Here is a 12,019-nt window from a genome sequence, read left to right as displayed (position 1 = left end):
TTTTATGAAGTTATCTTGTCTCATGTCCCAGGTTAGAGGTGTAATAGGTTACCTCGGGTTAACTTGAGTTTTTGTTGTTATTTTTTAATTGATTTGTTTTTTAATTTCAACCTTTAAAATTGAGTTAATTAGTAATTGAGTTTCACATTTTCTTAAAAAATATATTTTAAGTTATCTCGATCTGTTGATTCGAGTTGTGAGTTTGAAGGTTGATCGTGGTTGACTTGATTAGCTTTTTTATTTTTTGTTTTTTGTCTTTCTATTTTATTCTTTAATATTGGATTGATTAGTAATTGACCTTAATAATTTATTTTGATTTTCTTTCTATAGGGTTAGCATGATCCTCGGTTAGAAACTTGACATGTTAACCAGGATCGATTCAATATGTTATTGTCTTAATATTTGAAAAAAAATATATCATCTAATATATCAATGTATAAATATTTAAAAAACATGTCATCTAATATTCATCATATTTCAAGTTAAAAAAAAATTTAATTAGAAAACACATAAACAATGCTTAAATAATTTTTTATGCTAAAAAAATAATCCCTACCAGAAAATAATTCAGTGGAGGACTATTTGTGGTGGATTAAATCTCCTCATGAACCCCATTCGATAGTTGAATTTTATTTTGAGAAATTCAGATGCAATTCATTAGCAGTAAAATTATATAAAAACAATAAATAATAAAAGTTGTATTTTCTTGACATATGATTGTTGATTTGCAATGGTTGAAAGTTTTGAATTCTTACCTTGTATTGAGGAGTTGATGGGTCCATGTGTTCTTCCAATGCAGATATCTCAAAAGGCAAGATCTTGACGGTACTCTCCCAAAGGCTATCAAGAAACTTCCACACCTTAAACATCTGTAAGCAGTGCTTCAAATTATTCCGTTTCTACAGATTGAGCATCGTATGATTCGATTTTATTAGAACTTTATCGGCTCTGCATGCAGAGTTCTTTGGGCCAACTACCTGAGTGGCAATATACCACGTGAATGGGCTAATACCAAGCTGGAAACATTGTAAGAAAATTCTGCTTTCATGTTTTCTAGCCAACGAATTGCTTACTCATAATTAATAGATTGCATTCAGGTCTGTCGGCGTGAATCGGTTGAAGGGAAAAATTCCTAGCTATCTGGGAAGGATTACCACACTTAGTTACCTGTATGCATTTTTCTATTAGTCAATTTCTTGTTTTTTTTTTTTCATATTTAAATCTGTTCAATTGTTTAGTCAGGAGTAATCCTGAGAGTTGGCATTTATGCAGGAACATTCAGGACGAATATGTTTTCCGGAACTGTTCCCCCTGAGCTTGGAGGCTTGGTTAACCTGGAGAATCTGTCAGTTCGTTCAAGCTTTTGTATTAGAAATTAAGTCCTAACTGATTATTGAATGCTAAGTGTTTTTCTCCTTTTGTGATTGCAGAACTCTCAGTGGCAATTATCTCACTGGAGAGTTACCCCCGTCTCTGACTAATCTGACCGGATTGAAGCAACTGTAGGTTCTCATTTCTCATGGTTATTGTGTATCATACTCATTAGTTGCAGTATTTGATATTACAGATGCATATCTTTACTCTCCAAGTTTCATGATTCTGTGTTTTCCGTTCGGCGAATGCAGAAGGCTTAGCAGCAATAACTTCACTGGAAGAATACCTGATTTTATTCAGAGCTGGAAACAACTTGATAGATTGTATGTGCTAGTTTCTACAACAAGTTCTGAAACTCATCAGTGAAGCAGAACCCTAATCTTCCTTTAATTGTGTATTAACAGAGAGATCCAAGCTGGTGGTTTCACTGGACCCATTCCTTCAAGCATCTCTCTCTTGACTAATCTAACTGATCTGTAAGATATTTGTTTTAAATTTATGGTCTCAGTTACAACTTTCCTGAACATCTCACTTTTATATGTTGCCTAATATTGAGCAGAAGAATAAGTAACTTACTTGGAGATGGTTCAGAGTTTCCCCACCTAAAATCTATAAAAGGCATTAAGGATCTGTGAGTTATTATTGCAGCTGACACTCTCATATCAGGATCATATTTAATTTACAACACAGCATATATATTTAGCTTACATGAAATTAATGCATGTTGCAGGCTATTGAGCAACTGCAATTTGTCAGGAAATTTTCCCATGTATTTGACCAGAATTCCACAGCTGAAAGTTTTGTAATTTACTCTATCCCTTAAATATCATCCATTCTGTCATTCATCTACATGAAGATTGAAGTGTGAATCTCATGGATACTTAGAGCTACTATCTTTAGATTGCAGCTACATTATGAACCATGGTCTTTACCTTCTTTTTTTTACCCTTCTTTTCGAAAACAGGGATCTCAGTTTCAACAGATTAAATGGTTGTCTTCCAACAAATGGCCTACGAAGATTGAATAAAATGTTAGTATACTATATTATATTACCTTCTGAAATTAATGTCTTCCATATTATAAGCATGGTTATTAAACCTAAACTGGTTAGGCAAGTTGACCTGGAAAATCCAGGACTCGGAGCCTGGCTAGGGTTGAGATTCCAGTTAAACTATATAAGACATTGAACTGCCAAACCTGTTCGACCCGGCCAAACCTAATCGGGTCAATATCTTGTGAAAAGAATGGAACAAAATGCATTTGTTTAAATAAAAAAGTTGACCCGAGCTGACCAATGACTCAATCCTTTTTTTAAGTTATTCTCCAGACAGTCTTTTGCAATGATAGCCTTGGACAAATGTTCAACCAAATGACAATTCTTACTTTTTCAACCAAATGACAATTCTTACTTTCTGTATAGGTATCTTACAAGGAACATGTTTACAGGGACCATCCCAGAATGGATCTACCAAAGAGATACTAGCTCGTATGTTAGTTTTTTCTTAATTTCCGTATCCGGATTATGATTTTTGAGATTTTTGTTCGTAATATATTTTGTTTCTACTCAATTAAAATTATTGAATATTTTATCCATTAACTCTCCCCTGAAAGATAGAAATGATCATCAACTTCAGTTCACCTTTATCGTAACATTCTCAACCCAGGAGCTTAATCGTGAACTTCAGGTTTCCCTTATCCTATAATAGATGCGTGTCTGTAGGTTTAATAATATGTCCTAGTCTTTGAAGAGATATACTGATGAGAAGCTGATAAACAGATGATCCTTCCCAGTTCCCAGTTTCCAGATAGTTTTCAGTACAGCTGTGCATGAACGATCAAACTATCTCCAAGGTTTCATTTAGTTATTGTCCTAGAATAGAAAGGACAAATACAGTAGGAACAAAAATGTATTTGGTTGCAGTGACGAAGATGAAGATATAAAAATAAATGTGTCTCTAAGATAGTTTTGGGTTGAATATTCATCTCTTCTGCCTTGAGATAGCAACCAAAAGCTAACCAATTGCAATATCTTCCAAGTGTCTGGCTATAACATGTGCATGCAATTTTCTAAAAAACTGGCTGAATGTTTAAGGAAGTTATCTTTGTGTGCAGCGAAATCGATCTTTCTTACAACAATTTTACTTTGGAAGCAAAATGTAGAAAAACAGTACTGTAAGATTGATTTCATTCTCCTTGCCTTCCCTTTGATTTTGAAAGTGTGCTCTTTTTACATCACCGTTCACTTCATAACCTACAAAACTTAACTCTTCTTGTCTTGCCAGAAATCTGTTCAGAAGTACTTGGGGAGGGAACTATTCGTAAGCTTCTATTTTGATATAAAGATCTAAAACACACATCATTTTATTTTCTTCTTCTCTGTCATTTCTCTTAAATAAGCTGATGATTCTATCTGGCCAATCTTTCCAGGAAACCTGTTGAGTGCCTGAGTGCTTGTTCTGCAGGTACTAGTAATTTGTAAAGCTATCCGCTTTAACATTTCACCTGGAACTAGACAGAAAAATGATGCAGGAACAACATGTCAGCTAGTGTGTAGGAATAAACTGGTGAAGGAATAAACTACCAGTTGATCCCATAAGCCTAGACAAATGTTAACGGACAAACTTATTCCTTTATTCACTAGATAATATTGTCTCTGTCATAAATATAAAGGTCCTATTATGCGTGGACCATCCCATCGGCCTTTGTGTGGGCATTTACATTGTGGGTCGCACAACGATTTCCACTCTAGGAGGAAAAGGATGCTCCTGCATCACAAAATCTTAATTTGCTTTTGTGTTTGATTGTTTCTGTTCTGTTTGCTCCGATTTAGCAGACGCTCTGATCCTAACATTCTTGTGTTATAATCTGTTTAATCATATCGGTGGCCATGAACATTTTTATTTCTATATATAGAGCAATATTCAGTGCACATAAATTGTGGGGGACCAGAAGCCACCATTGGAAACACCATCTACAAAGCAGATGATGAGCCAGGAGATGCAGTAAAATATGTGCCCAAAAGAGAGGAGGATTGGCAAATAAGTACCACAGGACATTTCTGGGATGTTCCTTCTTCCTTGGATAACTACATAGCACAAAACAAGTCCATGCTCAGAATGGACGACTCTGTATTGTACACAAATGCACGCCTCACGCCTTTGTCTCTTACATACTACGTTCGCTGTCTGGGAAATGGGAATTACAAAGTCAAGCTGCACTTTGCAGAGATAGTAATGAGGGATAACAGATCCTACTACAGTCTAGGAAGACGGATATTTGATGTTTATATTCAGGTATCTATTAATTAAAAGATCATAGATTCATTCCTTATGCAATAGGTGACAGCTTAATTGAAGAATTGTTCTCGCAGGACATTGTTGTGTTGAAGGATTTTGATATTGTGAAGGAAGCGGGAGGGGTGGATAAGGTATACATTCATAATTTTACAGCACCTGTAACTAATGGAGCTTTAGAGATCCGCCTTCATTGGGCTGGGAAAGGAACCACAACGTCTCCCAAAAAAGGAATATATGGTCCTCTAATATCAGCCATTGATGTGGAATCTGGTAGGTTGACATATAATGGAATGGCATTGTAATGAAGGAATAATTATTACTGTCATCTGACAATACTTGCTCTTGTTGCAATTCTATTTCTTCCTAGACTTCAAGCCTCCTAATAATGGCAGGAGGAAGAGATTCATTGTCGCTGGGGCTGTGGTTTTGTCATTATTCCTCATTTTCATACTTCTATCCTCTCTGTGGTGGAAAGGTTATTTGGGAGGAAGGAAATCGAGGGATCGAGGTGCAGTTGATACATTTACTTGATTTTACAAATTCTAGTCACTATAATAACACGACAATAAACAATTTTCTGCATCTTATTTCTGAATGCATACATTTGTCAAAGAATTATATTACTCTATACATTTCTGAATGCATACATTCTGAATGCATACATTTGTCAATGTTCTTCCTTTGATGAATCATTCATGCAGAACAACTAATATATACATATCCTCTTTGTTCCATGGGCAGAACTTGTTGGGTTAGATCTGCTAACTGGTATCTTCACCTTCAGTCAAATCAAAGCCGCAACGAATGACTTTGATCCAGCAAACAAACTTGGAGAAGGTGGTTTTGGCTGCGTCTACAAAGTATAGTACATATTTTTGTTTTCATCTAGCTACTTATCTACTATATTATTTCTTTTTTCTTATCAGATCAGCATGGAATGGCCAAGTGAACTTATTCTCTTTGTCTAAAATTATTCTCATATCGCAGGGAGTACTATCAGATGGCATTCAGATTGCGGTGAAGCAGCTTTCAGCGAAATCGAAACAGGGGAATCGTGAGTTTGTGAACGAAATTGGCATGATTTCTGCTTTGCAACACCCAAATCTTGTTAGATTGTATGGATGTTGCATTGAGGGGAAGCAATTGTTGCTGGTATATGAATACATGGAAAACAATAGCCTTGCGCATGTTTTGTTCGGTAGGCCTCTGATCACTTCCCCCATAGTATCTTATGTAAAGTAATGGGAAAGAAAACAAGTTCTTTTAATGGCATATAAATAGAATTAGTGAAGAAGAAAGTGATGGGTTGGGTTATGCATGATGATTACAGGGACAAAGGAAATCCAGGCAACGAAGCTAGACTGGCATACTGTTGAATAATTAAACTCAATCCAGAAGGTTCCAGTCAAGGAAGGCAACCAGCCACCAGCCACCAGCCACCGACCACCGACCAGCCGCCAGCCACCAGCCGCAGCCGCCAGCCGCCTTCACACCGCCGGTCAACAGCCGCCTTCACACCTGGAACAGTAGATTTTCGTATTCTGAATTTATGTATAAATAGGATGCTCAGTTATGTTATTTTGTGTGGAGAGAATTGAGAGGAACACTAGAAAGAGAATAGAGAGAGAGAGGGCGTGTATTGTTAAGCTTTTGTGTGTAATTGCAAGCTTCGGTTTTGTGTAATAAAACAGTGTGTTTTATCCCCTCTGAGTGTTTCAAAGCCACCACCAGTGGTTTCTCCCACCAACAATTGGTATCAGAGCCCCGTTCATCGGAAAACAGAAGAGTTTTGGGGTATATCCGAATTTTCAAAATTGTCAAAAACAAGTTTTGATCATTCCACAGTGTAGAGCTCATCAAGACGAACTCACTGCCGCAAGAATCAGCCTGATCGGAGGAGGAGGTAGCTCACACGCGCCGCCTGAAGATTATGCCCAGAAGACCACGCGCAGCCACGCGCGCCAGAGGTTGAAGACGACTGACGTGCACGCGCGCCATATTCAAGCCGCGCCGAGCCGTTCACGCTGAGTCCTAGCCGAGCCGCAAGCCGAGTCCAGCCGAGCCACAAGCCGCGCCGCACTCCGAGCCGAGCCGAGCCGCGTTCCAGTCTGAGCCAAGCCGCGAGAATATTCCACAGAATATTCCCGGTTCAACCCAGCGAACCGCCCGCCGTACAGAAGTGATGTTTTGACCGGTTCACCCATTTTCTGACCCGATTTCAACAAAGTCAGACTGGTTCCCTACTATTTGGACCATTCCGGATCGATCTACAGTGTCCGTTTGGCCAAATTCGGCTTCCAGAAGGCGATATAGTCATTAAAAGAGCAAAATGACTACAGAAGGTACACATACACTCATCCCGAAGCTGACCAAAGACAACTATGATAGTTGGTGCATCAGATTGAAGGCATTTCTTGGGTCACAAGAGTGTTTGGATATTGTACAAACTGGTTATGATGAACCAGAGTCCAAAGAAAGAGAAGATGCTTTACAAGAGGCACAGAAGCAAGCCTTGAAAGTCAACAGAAAGAAGGACAACAAAGCCAAGACCATCATCTACCAAGGTCTTGATGAAGATACATTCGAGATCATAGCTTCCGCTGAAACATCACATGATATATGGGAGGCTCTCCAACAGAAATACAAAGGTGCTGACAGAATCAAGAAGATTCGTCTTCAATCTTTGCGAGGTGAATTTGAGTTATTGCAAATGAAGTCCTCGGAGTCTATTTCTGATTATCACACAAGGATTATGGTGATAGTCAACCAGATGAGGAGAAATGGAGAAGCCATCATCGATGCTCGAATTACTGAAAAAATTTTGAGATCCCTAGATCCAAAATTCGATTTTGTTGTTGTCGCAATTGAAGAGTCCAAAGATGTGGACAAGTTGACGGTTGATGAGCTTATGAGTTCTTTGCAAGCTCATGAGCAGAAGATCGTAAAGCGAAATGGAGATAAGGCAATTGAGCATGCCTTACAAGCAAAGTTGTCCCTCAAGGACAAATATGAGCAAGGGGAGACTTCATCAAGTGGCTACACCACTCAAGCAGGAAGTCAACAATCCAGAGGAGGATTTCAGAGATTCCAAGGAAGAGGTTCTTGGAATACAAGCTTCAGAGGAAGAGGTGGCAGAAACACCACCAGAGGAGGTCGAGGACAACAAGCATTCACTCCCAGAGGAAAAGGAGGCGGTTACAATAACCGTGACAAGAGGAATATCAAATGTTATAGTTGCAATCAATTTGGGCACTATAGCACTGAATGCAGAAGAAAAGCTCCGTTGGAGATACGTGAGCAAGCCAACTATGTAGAGAAGGATGACAGAGAAGAAACTGCATTTCTTGTCCAACAAGGACTTGATAAGAAAAAGGAGGACATATGGTATCTAGATACTGGAGCCAGCAATCACATGTGCGGCTACCGAGAGTTATTTAGTACTCTAGATGAGACCAAGCAAGGTCTAGTTACTTTTGGAGATACCACAAAGGTTCCATTCAAAGGTAAAGGCAACATCCCAGTCAAGATGAAGAATGGCGATTCCAGCTACATCGCCGATGTATATTATGTCCCAGCCATAAAACAGAACCTAATCAGCTTAGGTCAACTTTTGGAGAGAGGCTATACTTTTTACTCGGAGAATTGTCATCTAGCAATTAGAGACAACAATTGGAGATTAATGGCCTACGTGAAAATGTCCAAGAATAGGATGTTTCCTTTAAACATCCAGTATGATGCAACAAGGTGTTTGAGTGCCATCACCAACAGTGAAGAATGGCTTTGGCACCTGAGGCTTGGACATCTGAATTTCACGAGTTTGAAGATGCTAGCAAGCAAGAAGATGGTCAAAGGTTTGCCTCACATTGATCATCCAGATGAAGTCTGTGAGAGTTGTGTCCTCAGCAAACATCACAGATCCAGTTTTGCTAAAGAAGTCAACTGGAGAGCAAAGAGGCCACTGGAGTTAGTACACACAGATGTGTGTGGCCCAATCGCGCCTATGTCGACTGGACAAAATAGGTACTTCCTCACTTTTACTGATGATTTTAGTAGAAAAACGTGGATATACTTTCTGAAGAGGAAGTCAGAAGTATTCAATTGTTTTAAAGATTTTAAAGCAATTGTGGAGAAGCAAACTGGTTATACGATCAGAACAGTAAGATCTGATCAAGGAGGAGAATATACAGCAAATGACTTTGAAGCCTTCTGTACACAACAAGGCATCAAACATCAGACGACACCAGCCTATACACCACAGCTGAACGGTGTAGCAGAAAGGAAGAATCGCACGATTCTTGACATGGCAAGAAGTCTGCTCAAAGCAAAGAAATTGCCCAAGCAATACTGGGCAGAAGCTGTATCATGTGCAGTGTATCTGTTGAATCGCTGCCCAACCAGAAGTTTGCAAGGTATTACTCCAGAAGAAGCATGGAGTGGTCACAAACCAAGTGTTACTCATCTACGAGTCTTTGGTTGTGTGGCATATGCAAAGATCCCAGATGCAAGAAGGAGAAAGCTCGATGATAAGAGCGAGAAATGCATCTTTGTCGGATATGGTGAAAGAAGGATGGGATACAGGCTGTATAATCCCATCACGAAGAAGGTGATTACGAGTAGAGATGTTATCTTTGAAGAAGATAAATCTTGGGCATGGAATGGTGATCAAGAAGCAGTCAAATGGATCACCACTGATTTGATCCTTGAAGGTGAAGAAGTACCAACAGTACTTGTCGAAGAACCGATTGTGCCAGCAGCTGAACCACAAAGTCCGGCACACAGTTTCCCTGTATTCAACAGGAGGAACACACCAGGAGCATCATCATCAACACCACCAGCATCCTCATCAGAAAGACCAAGAAGGATGCGGAATCTTGAAGAGTTGTACGATACCACTCAGGTTATGGAAGATACAACTCTGTTTTGTTTCTTTGCAGATAGTGACCCACTAAGCTTCGATGAAGCTATCACAGACGAGAAGTGGATAGAAGCAATGGATGAAGAAATACATGCCATTGAGAAGAATGATACCTGGAAGCTGACTTATCTACCAGAAAACAAGAAAGCAATAGGTGTCAAATGGTCTACAAGACAAAGAAGAACGCCAAAGGAGAAGTGCAAAGATACAAAGCCAGATTAGTGGCTAAAGGCTACAAACAGAGAGAAGCATTGACTATGGAGAAGTATTTGCTCCAGTAGCCCGGCTAGAAACAATCAGACTGATGATCTCACTAGCTGCACAACATAGATGGAAGATCTATCAACTCGATGTGAAGTCAGCATTTCTGAATGGCTTCCTAGAAGAAGAGATCTATGTTGAACAACCACTTGGATACATTGATGCTGAAAATGAAGGCAAAGTATACAAGTTGAAGAAGGCTCTCTATGGTTTGAAGCAAGCTCCGCGTGCTTGGAATACCAGAATTGACAGGTATTTTCAAGATAATGGATTTGAGAAATGTCCATATGAACACGCCATATATGTGAAGAAAGGAGTAGATGGCAGCATCTTATTTGCGTGCCTATATGTTGATGACTTGATATTCACTGGCAACGACCCTACCATGTTTGAAGACTTCAAACGAAGCATGGTACAGGAGTTTGAAATGACTGACATTGGTCTAATGTCACATTTTCTTGGCTTAGAAGTAACGCAGAAGGAAGAAGGGATTTTGTATCCCAAAGCGGTTACGCCAAAAGATATTCTTGAAAGGTTCAAGATGGAAAGCTGCAATCCGGTATCAACTCCAGTTGAGAATGGAGTGGAATTGAGGAAGAGTAAGGTTGGAGATGTTGATCCAACTTACTTCAAAAGCTTAGTAGGAAGCTTAAGGTACTTGACATGTACCAGACCAGATATACTCTACGGAGTCGGACTCGTCAGCAGATACATGGAGACACCAGACCAGTCTCATTTGAATGCAGCCAAGAGAATTCTTCGCTACATCAAAGGCACAATGAATGAAGGTATGTTTTTATACCTCAAGTAAAGACTTTAATCTTGTAGGCTACTCGGATAGTGATTGGGGTAGAGATCTGGATGAAAGGAAAAGCACAACAGGGTTTGTCTTTTTCATGGGAGACACATCTTTCACATGGTCATCCAAGAAGCAATCGATTGTAACATTATCAAGCTGTGAAGCTGAGTATGTTGCTGCCAACTCAGCCGTATGCCATTCAATATGGTTAAGGAATATGCTGAAGTTTTTGGGATTTCCTCAAGAAAATCCTACGGAGATTTACATTGACAATCGATCAGCAATCGCATTGGCAAAGAATCCAGTGTATCATGAGAGGAGCAAACACATTGATACACGTCATCACTTTATCCGGGAACATGTGAAGAATGAAGAAGTCCAACTGATATCTTGCAACACAAATGATCAAGTTGCTGACATCTTCACAAAGCCATTGAAGGGAGAAACATTCATCCGATTAAAGTTCATGCTTGGCATGACATCCCTCAATTGAGTTTAAAGGGGAGATTTGTTGAATAATTAAACTCAATCCAGAAGGTTCCAGTCAAGGAAGGCAACCAGCCACCAGCCACCAGCCACCGACCACCGACCAGCCGCCAGCCACCAGCTGCAGCCGCCAGCCGCCTTCACACCGCCGGTCAACAGCCGCCTTCACACCTGGAACAGTAGATTTTCGTATTCTGAATTTATGTATAAATAGGATGCTCAGTTATGTTATTTTGTGTGGAGAGAATTGAGAGAAACACAAGTAAGAGAAAGAGAGAGAGAGGGCGTGTATTGTGTTAAGTTTTCATTAATTGTAAGCTTCGGATTTTGTGTAATAAAACAGTGTGTTTTATCCCCTCTGAGTGTTTCAAAGCCACCACCAGTGGCTCCTCCCACCAACACATACAAGGCAGAGGATATGTGTAAGTATAGCGAAAGGTCTGGTTTTCCTGCATGAGGAGTCGACACTCAAAATTGTTCATAGGGACATAAAAGGTACCAATATCCTTCTTGACAAGGACATGAACGCCAAGATATCTGATTTTGGAATGGCCAAGCTTGATGACGAGGACAACACCCACATCGACACCAGAGTTGCTGGAACAATGTGAGTTTCTGATATTAACACAAGGGGTTTATTGAACACATAAAAAATCCTGAAAAGAAGACATTAACAAACTGTAAGGAAAACACACAAGTATTGTCATTTATCTAAGATAGTTTTTAGTCTTAAACAGTATGATGCTGTAACTGGGCTCAAGTGCCGATGGAAGGGGTTAGCTTTAGATTATATGGCAGGCAGGCATCTAGGGTTCAAATCACACACTGCATGGTTCTCATGGATCAGGGTTCAAATCATCTATGGCTGTGTTCCTCTAAGACTAACCC

The 12,019-nt window shown here is 39.6% G+C and overlaps 2 protein-coding genes and 1 long non-coding RNA gene across 3 annotated transcripts; all 3 read left to right on the top strand.

Annotated features, from left to right (window-relative positions):
* Positions 1-341: 341 nt before the first annotated feature.
* On the top strand, positions 342-1,170 carry LOC140955099 (uncharacterized). The gene is made up of 3 exons (XR_012168820.1): positions 342-871; positions 959-1,027; positions 1,098-1,170. It is a non-coding gene; the product is annotated as an uncharacterized lncRNA (long non-coding RNA).
* A 113-nt stretch (positions 1,171-1,283) lies between these two features.
* Positions 1,284-2,009, top strand: LOC140955164 (uncharacterized). Its single transcript, XM_073406972.1, has 5 exons — positions 1,284-1,345; positions 1,431-1,502; positions 1,626-1,697; positions 1,779-1,850; positions 1,934-2,009. Exons 1-5 carry the CDS (start codon positions 1,290-1,292, stop codon positions 2,007-2,009), a joined length of 348 nt encoding a protein of 115 aa, XP_073263073.1. The 5' UTR covers positions 1,284-1,289.
* Positions 2,010-3,457: 1,448 nt separating this feature from the next.
* On the top strand, positions 3,458-12,010 carry LOC118052574 (probable LRR receptor-like serine/threonine-protein kinase At1g07650). The gene is given in 13 exon segments (XM_073406727.1): positions 3,458-3,546; positions 3,657-3,692; positions 3,802-3,836; positions 4,288-4,667; positions 4,745-4,940; positions 5,038-5,178; positions 5,412-5,530; positions 5,658-5,868; positions 6,001-6,036; positions 11,534-11,760; positions 11,763-11,807; positions 11,809-11,988; positions 11,990-12,010. Coding segments are annotated over 13 exon segments (1,716 nt in total).
* The last annotated feature ends 9 nt before the right edge of the window (positions 12,011-12,019 follow it).

The sequence above is a fragment of the Populus alba genome, chromosome 19 (assembly GCF_005239225.2).
Source record: "Populus alba chromosome 19, ASM523922v2, whole genome shotgun sequence".
Lineage (NCBI taxonomy): Eukaryota > Viridiplantae > Streptophyta > Magnoliopsida > Malpighiales > Salicaceae > Populus > Populus alba.
This window is presented reverse-complemented; position numbering and strand designations above follow the sequence as displayed.